We start from the raw sequence: 9,729 nt of genomic DNA on the forward strand, positions 1-9,729 counted from the left end.
ATGTAAAAGTGATACATATAATATTAATGAAACATTTCCTCTTAGGTGAGTTATAGTGTACAGATTTTAAGTTTACAGATATTCCCATAACATAATTCTTTTTGCAACATGTGTATTATTTTGTCTTTACGTTGAGGAAGCAATTTGACCAGCAGCTGCGTGTCTTTACGTTGAGGAAGCAATTTGACCAGCTGCGATGACTTAGAAATTTAGTGGCTTGGCTTGGCTTGACTTGGTTAGGTACAATAAAGGAGAAGTCATTTATGTTGCATTGGACTTTTTTTTTTTATATATATATAAATTGGTCCTTGGCTCTCTTGATTTTTTTTTCTCCTTAATAGCTCCGGCAAGAAAAATAAAAAAAGAATTTTAAACTTTTAATACCAATAATAAGATTAATTAGCTAAGATAAAAAATTATTAATTAGCTAAAATATAAATTTAATTTTAATTGATATAATTATTTTTTACAAAAATTATGGTATATGTGCTTTTTAATTAATAGAGAAAATTGATAATTAATTCTATATAATATATATCAAAGAGAGCTTTTTTTTGTATAATCCAAAAATAAAAAAAGAATTATATTACTTTCTTTAATTCATTTGTAAACTAATATTTTATGAGAATGTTTGAGAATTAACAACTTTTAGTAGTTTTGGTCATTATTTAGCCAGCATAAATATTAAATTATTTTTAACAAATAAATTTTATTAATTTATGTATATAAATTTTAAAAAATATAGTAGGTACAAACTGTATTAATTTATGTGTATAAAACTCTAGTAAATATAAATATAAATTATATACTTTTGTTTACAAAACGTCTGTAAATATAGATATAAATTATTATTAACAAAAAATAATAATATTTACTAGCGGCTATATAGCATTGCTCATATTCTAATTCAACTTACCATTTTTCTATCCATAATTCTCTATTCCTTTTAATTACTTGCAAATTTATTTATTCATATATTTATAATATGTCATATATATTATTCAAATATATATATAATACTTAAAATTGTTAATAATAATAATAATAATAACATTTTATTTATTCAATTATGAAGTATATATAAAAATTGGCATTATGTTTTCAATTATTTACATATTTATTTAACTATTTTTTCTATTAATCTGTTAAATACTTCTAAATTCTAATAATATTTAATTTATATACTTGATATATGAATTAAAATAACTAAAAAAATACATACAAAGAAAAATTTTATAAGAAGAGTCTAATTATGCAATGTTTATATATAAATGGTCCTTGGGTTTGATTGTGGTGAAATTGACTTAGTTTTTTTTTAATTTGTAATTAAGGAAAATAATTACATGAGTGAAAAAAATTGGAACAAAAAATTGGAGAGTTATGTATTTATAATGTACATTGTCTTTAATTTTTAGACAAAAAACACAATTTAACTCCCTTATAAGAATTTTTAGTCATATGTAAATTAATTAAAAAAATTAAAATTTAAATCAAATTCAAAATTCTAATCTCTATTACAATTAAAAAACTTTAATCTTGAAAATAGTTACTTTAAAATATAAAAAATTAAATATGAAGATCATAAACTCATTTTGAATAAACTCATTTTGAATCAATACTATACTTTGTTATTGATTTTATTTAATTAATAAATACTACATACTAGTAATATGCACAATTTAGATACTGTGTCAATAATTAACACAAACAATTTAAAATGGATTAAAGATGAGTCTTCTTAAAAGTTATGAAAAAGAAAAATATACATTTTATAAATAGTAAAGAGAAAAAATATCATTTTAGTATCTTTTAGAAAAGAAGAGTAAAATTTTCTCTTAAATTTTATCAACAATAATATACAGTTATAAATAAATTTGGATATTATGACTAATTTATTATAAATATATTTATTTCACTTATTAATGATAGAAGATTGTTTCTAACTATAAATTAAAGACTCGTTTTTTGACAAAAACACTATATGTTCATTGTCAAGTTGACATAAAATTAGTTTTTTAAGTTATTAAACTGCTTATTTAATAATAATTGAATGTGTAAAAGTATTAGAGCCTCACTGATATTTTAAAATATACGAAACTATTTATAATTAAATATAATAAATTTAAAATATCTCATAACTTTTTTAATAATAAAAAAATTATTTATATATGTAATTATGTATTAACAGCCAGGTAGGCCTGACAGGCCTATAAGGTTAATTAGTGAGCCTGGGGCTTGGCCTACTAACATAATAAGTCTTTTATGAGAGTCTGAGCCTATTTTATAATAGGCCAGGCCAGGTCAGGCCAAACACAGGTCAGGCTACAGGCCACTGACAGGCTGGCTGGTCTTTTTTTATCCCTAAATGTGTACAATGGAGGTTTAGGGAGTATTGAGATATAATCATTAGTGTTACCTATTCCCATCAGTCGAAGCTTTTAGGATGAGCGGTATCATGACATGGTATTAGAGCGCTATATTTGAAAGGTCAAGAGTTCGATCCTTGGTGAATCCCACTAACAAGATCAAACTGAATTTAATAACTATGCTAAAAACAACTTTTACTAATTTTTTTATCTAAGAACTTAATTTCATTAAACAAAAAATATGACGGTCATCTTTGGTTTTTTGAAAATGTAACTTTTTTTTCTTTTTGATAAACAGAAAAAAACGATTGCACATTAGGATGGATTTTTTTTTTAAAATTAAATATTAAAAAAGTTTTTGCTTTTACTTTTTTTAAAAAGAAAAATATTATTGACTTAAAAAATTAAAGTAATAATTTTTTAACAAAAATACTTTTTTTTAATGTGTAAACATATTTAAATTTTTATGAAAATACTTTATTTAAAAAAATACTTTTTCACTAAAAAAAATCAATCCGAATAAATACTAACTATCAGTTACATAATAACTTTCGCATCACAACAATACACAACAAATTCAAATTATAACGGGTTAAAATTTTTTTATCTTTAGTATACCGCTTACTTATTTAAAATTTTAATTAGAGTATTCCTATATAACAGTAAATACTTTAGAGTTTAAGAATTTTCTATCATCTATAATAACATGATTTTTTTTATCATATTTATGTAATTGAAATTTATTTATTTTATACATTGATTAAATATAATAAATTTAAAATATCTCATAACTTTTTTAATAATAAAAAAATTATTTATATATGTAATTATGTATTAACAGGCCAGGCAGGCCTGACAGGCCTATAAGGTTAATTAGTGAGCTTGGGCCTGGCCTACTAACATAATAAGTCTTTTATGAGAGTCTGAGTCTGTGCCTATTTTATAATAGGCCAGGCCAAGCCAGGTCAGGCCAAACACAGGTCAGGCTACAGGCCACTGACAGGCCGGCTGGTCTTTTTCTACCCCTAAATGTGTACAATGGAGGTTTAGGGAGTATTGAGATATAATCATTAGTGTTACCTATTCCCATCAGTCGAAGCTTTTGGGATGAGCGGTATCATGACATGGTATTAGAGCGTTAGATTTGAAAGATCAAGAATTCGATCCTTAGTGAACCCCAAAATTAGTGGAAGATGTTCATTTTATAACTCAATAGTCCATTATCTCCCTAATGGGATCTTTATTTTTAATGACCCAATACGGATTGATGACCAAATTTTTAATTCAATCAACTAAGTCAAATTGGATTTACCAATTCGACTAACAAAATCAAACTGAATTTAATAACTATGCTAAAAACAACTTTTACTAATTTTTTTTATCTAAGAACTTAATTTTATTAAACAAAAATATGAGGGTCATCTTAGTTTTTGGAAAATGTAATTTTTTTTTGATAATCAGAAACAAACGATTGCACATCAGGATAGATTTTTAAAAAAATTAAATATTATTGACTTAAAAAATTAAATTATTGATTTTTTGATAAAAATAATTTTTTTAAATATCCAAACATATTTAAAATTTTATAAAAATACTTTATTTAAAAAAAATACTTTTTCACTAAAAAAAATCAATCCGAATAAATACTAACTATCAGTTACATAATAACTTTAGCATCACAACAATACACAACAAATTCAAATTATAACGGGTTAAAATTTTTTTATCTTTAGTATACCGCTTACTTATTTAAAATTTTAATTAGAGTATTCCTATATAACAGTAAATACTTTAGAGTTTAAGAATTTTCTATCATCTATAATAACATGATTTTTTTTATCATATTTATGTAATTGAAATTTATTTATTTTATACATTGTAACTGTTAAATAGATTCTAAAATTTTTATTTATGTTTTGAAATAAAATTTTATTCTAATCTTTTTAATTATTTTACCAAATTTATAATTATAAAAATAAAAATGTAAAACTAATTTCTCAAGATTAAAAATAATAAAAATGTGGTTGAAGAATAGAATCACATACTTTGGCTCTTTTTTTTTTTTTTATCAAAGATAGAAGTCTCAAACTCACAACCTCTTAATTGAGTATAAGGAGATTATGCCATCTAAGCTATAACTCATTGGCTCTTCTTAAGTTTAATATTAAGTTTTTTTTCCTTTTTGGTTTAATATTAATTTTCATCTAATACTATTATAGTAAACTAATAACCTTTACAGAACAGTTTTCATATACTAATAACAATAAATATAATAAAAAGCTTCAAAAACTACAGCATTCACCAAAGATTAAAAAAAGTTCATTAATGGTGATTCAAAATTTACTAGTGGCTCATCTGTTTGTGTGGTTCTCTCAAGCTGAATATGATCCATCAAGCTGCTCTCTCATAAGAGACAAAAAACCACGTGTCATAAAGCAATTTAACCAAAAGAAATATCTGTATATCTGTACAGATTTAAATCTGTACCGGAGAGCGACTCTTCGTCTTAATGGTTATGGAGTGATTGAAGTATGTACAATGTATACAATGAGAGTATAGAGATGTTTGATTTAGTAGGATATCGGATATTTATTATCCTAGTATTCTGATGGTTATTCTGGATAATATGGGTGTATGGTATTTAAAAAGTTAGTAGTATTTTACTCTATATGTTCATTTTTTAATTCATATTGGACCAAATAAATAACTCATTATACAAATTGTACAAATATTCCATTAACTCCTTAGTGGAATTCTAATTGAAATTATGATATTCTATAAAGAGAAAGTTTAAAAGACCATCACTTTTATTAAAATCTAGCCCGCAGTTAACCAGCAAAAAAAAAAAAATAATTCTATACTATTAAAAACATCAATAATAATTAATTGATGGTTACAAATCACAAAATTTGATACCTCTAGCACTCCTCTTCTATAAATGTCTCAAATCCCCGGTTATCAGTGACTACAAATACTTGGCACTTGGCAGTATTGTAACATTTTTGTTGTAGGTGGCACATGTGTACATAACATATATGTATAAATTAGAATGAAAAATTGACGAGAAAATAATAAATATGTGAATAGAAGATAAAGAAAAAACAAGAGGTATTAAAAATAAAATGTGGATGGAATTAGAGCACATGGAGAATAGAGGAAAGGAAGAGTAGATTAGGGGTGCCTAAAATGAAGGGAAGGATGGTTGAAACTTGAATGGCAGGAATTAATGGAACCAAAACTTACGCTCATCATCACAATCACTTCACACCCTCTCAATTCAATCCAAACCCTTCTTCAACTCTTTCTTTATATATATTTTTTAAAAAACAACACTTTCCTTCATTTTCCGCTACATCACACTCTCTCTCACACACACAACACCATAAGCCAACCAAAGCAAGAGAGGGAAAACAAAAAGTAGAAGAAGAAAATGTCGTGGCAAACTTACGTGGATGAGCACTTGATGTGCGACATTGACGGCTCCGGCCAACATCTCACCGCCGCCGCCATCATCGGCCACGACGGCTCCATCTGGGCTCAAAGCTCTTCCTTCCCTCAGGTATTTATACCTACCTTCCATATCACTCCGATTTCGATTACGTTTCGATCTCAATCTGAATTCTGAATCTGAATCAAATTATCGTAGATACAATACGAGCTTGCATGCATGCATGCAATTATTGCCTTTATGTTTGCGTTTTTTTTTCCGCTTCGTCTTCGAGCTTCTGCAGATCCGATCGCGTCGATCCAGAATCCTCCGATCCATCGTTGCAATGCGGTTACGTTGCGCGGGATCCATCGATCTTCCGTTACGCCACGTGGCTCATCCATAGAAATCGCTTTTTCATTCAATTCGATCTGGATTTTGATCTTTGATTCATTGTTTTAATTTTCCTAATTGCATTTGCCATTGTGTTCGTGCTTTGTTACATTGCATAGCGATAGTCCGAAGAAAATGCTGAGCTATACTCATTTGTGAAATGATTTGTTGACGCACCAATGCCTAAAAAGTGGTGATTCCGTCACACAATGCGGACAACTAAGTTTTCTGTTCGTGCTATTTGTGAAATGTATGTTGATTCGAGGACGATGAAGATTCTTGCAACTGATGATTATGATAAAATAATTTTGCTGAAATGTATTAAACATAGATATAGATATGCGAGTGATGCTACTATATTTGGTGTCGTAATAGGTGAGACATGTTTTTCATGTTACTGATATGCTTACAATTTAATACTTGCTTTCAGATTAAGCCTCAGGAGGTTACTGATATCATGAAGGATTTTGATGAGCCCGGTCATCTTGCTCCTACTGGTTTGCACATTGCGGGCGTAAAATACATGGTAATTCAGGGAGAGCCTGGAGCTGTCATCCGTGGGAAGAAGGTAATTTTGTTATATCACAATGCAAGCTGTGTTATCAACATACTTATGATGATGCTTGTATACTTGTTACTTATTTACAGTAGAACTCACCGTTCTTTATTCGCATAATCCAACTTATTTTGTTCTCTAAAGGTAATCCGGTTGGGGAAATTATATGAATCAGTAAAGCAGTATAGTTAGCTGCATTCTTAAGAACCAAGTTTATGTGTTTAATGTTTTAAAGCCTGATAATTGCGGTTGAGAGTTTTGCTTTTTTGTGATGTCACGAAAGTAAATGACCGTTTGTTTTCTCCTTTATTTCCTCCGAAGCACTAAGTAGAATTTGCAAACTTGTGATACATTGATTTTATCTCTAAAATAAGGATGCATTTTCTCCTCAATAATCTGTTTATGGTTTGATTCTAATGTCCTCCTTAATCAAGATTTTACTTTAAAGTTGAGTTCATTTTACAAGAAGTATTATTTACTTGTGAACGACAACAAAAGATGTAAAGTACTGTCTTGATGGTTTACAACCCTTTCACACCAGAAAGTACAAAATAGAATATGGTTCTCAATGCACTTTTAAGTTTTAACAAAGTAGAGGTATTGTTACTTCTATCAAAAGTACTCATGACAATACAAGGTTAAATAAAGACAAACTAGCTCAATGTCTGCTTCTATCTTTAGTGTTATCAAATACAGCCGGTAACCTCTCATCAGTTTTAGGTTGTGAATTTGATGAACCATCTCTTTTCTTTTGAAGAGCATAAGAATATTGCTCGAAGAGAAAGAAACAAATTTACTATTGTGCATGTGCATGACCAGTGAACCCTTGCACATTTATTTATGATAGGGCAGGTTGGAAAAAAATCTTCTTTCCCTCGACAATGTCTTTGTTTTCAAGGGAAAAGACATTATTCAAATCCAAAGCAACTTTAACACAGAAGTAGTGATACCCCCCCACGTCTTTTGTTATTTATTAGACAGTTGCATCCGTGGATGATTCCTGTTTCAGCATCTTTCTCATGTACGTCGTATAGCTTTTCTTTCTTCTTCTCTCTTGAAAATGATAGGAAAAAGACAGAGTTGCAGATGGACAACATAATAGTTATTATTTTAGTAATAACTAGGCATTATTAACTGAGTAATGTTGTATTTGTATATTAAAAGTGCATCTAGTGGTAAGTGGATTCAAGATTGTGTGCTACATTCTAGTGTACACTCAATCTATAGACTATAGTGCATAATATGGTTTGATTTATCATTTCCAATATTTCAGAGTTAAGTTTCTGTTGTAAAAAAGTAGAGGGGATCTTTTCTATATTCTGCCTGAACACTTTGTATTTAATCTACATGATTAAGTTTCCTTTATTAATTTGCCGTGATTACTGACTTTTTTGGGTAGGGATCTGGAGGCATCACCATAAAGAAAACCGGGCAAGCTCTAGTTTTCGGCGTCTATGAGGAACCAGTTACTCCTGGACAATGCAACATGGTTGTTGAGAGGTTGGGAGATTACCTCGTTGATCAGGGTCTGTAGATGAACCTGGATCTTTGAAGATTTGAACAATTTTTGTTTGGGTATTATATGCTTTTTATTATATTCAGTTTTGGTCTGCACTTCTACATTTCAACCCTAAATTGGGTGTTGTCGCAGACAATAACCATTTGAGGATTAAACAGTTTATTTCTTGTTGGTTGTTTAAATTTCGTTACTCTAGTTTCTTCTTTTTTATCCATATCCTGTACTGTTATGAGCACTACATGAGAGGATTTATTCCAATAATGTATGATAATCATGATTTGCGTCCTAAGCAGGACTTAATTTTGCAACATCCTGAAGTTGGAAAGATTGAACTTTGAAATCCACATATTAATGCAGTGATTACATGAAATCTTTTGTCTGAATTACTGAATTGGGATCTTTTTTTTTTTTTCTCCATTATTTTGAATTAGAAATGTTGTATTTCGAGCAAAAAAGGTTTTCAACCTGTTAATTTTCCACCGAAGAATTAGAATGTACAAACCTTTTAGAACCGTGGAATGAAAATCATTATATAAAAATGCATAATCAATAATTAAGGTGTTAGACTATAAAATTAAAATTTATAGTAGTGAACACTGAACAAGACAATATAGTGTTTTGGTCTAATTCGACAATATATACTTATCTAAATAAACCCTAAACTTGCACTTCCTCAATCCTAGAGGGCAGAGGGTGCACTTTATAACAAGATCATCCGTTATTTTTATGTATTTTTGTCGATTTTTAACAAATCGATATTGGTTTGATTCTAATAGTTTGAGAGCAAAATTTACTCCTCTTTTGTATGTACCAATTTTCTATAAGTGTATCAAAGTGTCTTCGATTAGACGGGTATCGATATGAAAGATAAATTAAAATTTGTAAAATAATAAAAGAAATAAAGAAGAAAGCTTTCGAAAAAATAAATTGACTGAAAACAAAAAAGATTGCGTTAAAATTTAAAGAAAGCAATAAAATATCCTCGACTGGATCAAAGGGACTTTGACATAAAACTTAAAGGTGTGAAATATAAATTGGATATTGAAATTTAAAAATGCCTGAAAGATAAATTTACTTGAAAAGTAAAGTTTACATAAAGATAAACTGAGAATGTAAAAATATGGAAGGAACCTGCAAAAAAGAGACTCGATCGCAGACTCAGAAAATCGTTGGAAATATAAATGTGTTTGAGTGTTTTCTAAGTTAAAGTTTCAACCTTTATTTCTTAAAATTTTTTAATATTTATACTTTTTTTTTTGTAACCGATCATTAATTACACAATACTGTCTTGCGCACGTACTTTCTGGTAACCGTTTCCACTCATTTACCAATAAAACTTTATCCATTAATTCTTTATGTGGTAGAAACCCTCAACTCCTCCACTTATATAATCGTTGGATTCACTTACTTCGAACATTTTTTTAATTTTTTCTTCAAATATTCCACTCAATTTAATAACGTGTTCGAA

At 28.3% G+C, this 9,729-nt stretch overlaps 1 protein-coding gene across 1 annotated transcript; it reads left to right on the top strand.

The window, feature by feature from the left end:
• Window positions 1-5,670: 5,670 nt before the first annotated feature.
• LOC107490335 (profilin-2) lies at window positions 5,671-8,537 on the top strand. The gene is made up of 3 exons (XM_016111116.3): window positions 5,671-5,925; window positions 6,617-6,754; window positions 8,142-8,537. The coding sequence occupies exons 1-3, from the start codon at window positions 5,797-5,799 to the stop codon at window positions 8,274-8,276; spliced, it is 402 nt and encodes a 133-aa protein (XP_015966602.1). The 5' UTR covers window positions 5,671-5,796; the 3' UTR covers window positions 8,277-8,537.
• Window positions 8,538-9,729: the final 1,192 nt, after the last annotated feature.

Source organism: Arachis duranensis, chromosome 5 (genome assembly GCF_000817695.3).
Source record: "Arachis duranensis cultivar V14167 chromosome 5, aradu.V14167.gnm2.J7QH, whole genome shotgun sequence".
Lineage (NCBI taxonomy): Eukaryota > Viridiplantae > Streptophyta > Magnoliopsida > Fabales > Fabaceae > Arachis > Arachis duranensis.

Coding starts and splice junctions, on each gene's coding strand:
- LOC107490335 (XM_016111116.3), top strand. CDS start 5,797: ATGTCGTGGCAAACTTACGTGGATGAGCACTTGATGTGCGACATTGAC. Junction 5,926..6,616: donor AAAGCTCTTCCTTCCCTCAG/GTATTTATACCT, acceptor ACTTGCTTTCAG/ATTAAGCCTCAGGAGGTTAC. Junction 6,755..8,141: donor CTGTCATCCGTGGGAAGAAG/GTAATTTTGTTA, acceptor TTTTTTGGGTAG/GGATCTGGAGGCATCACCAT.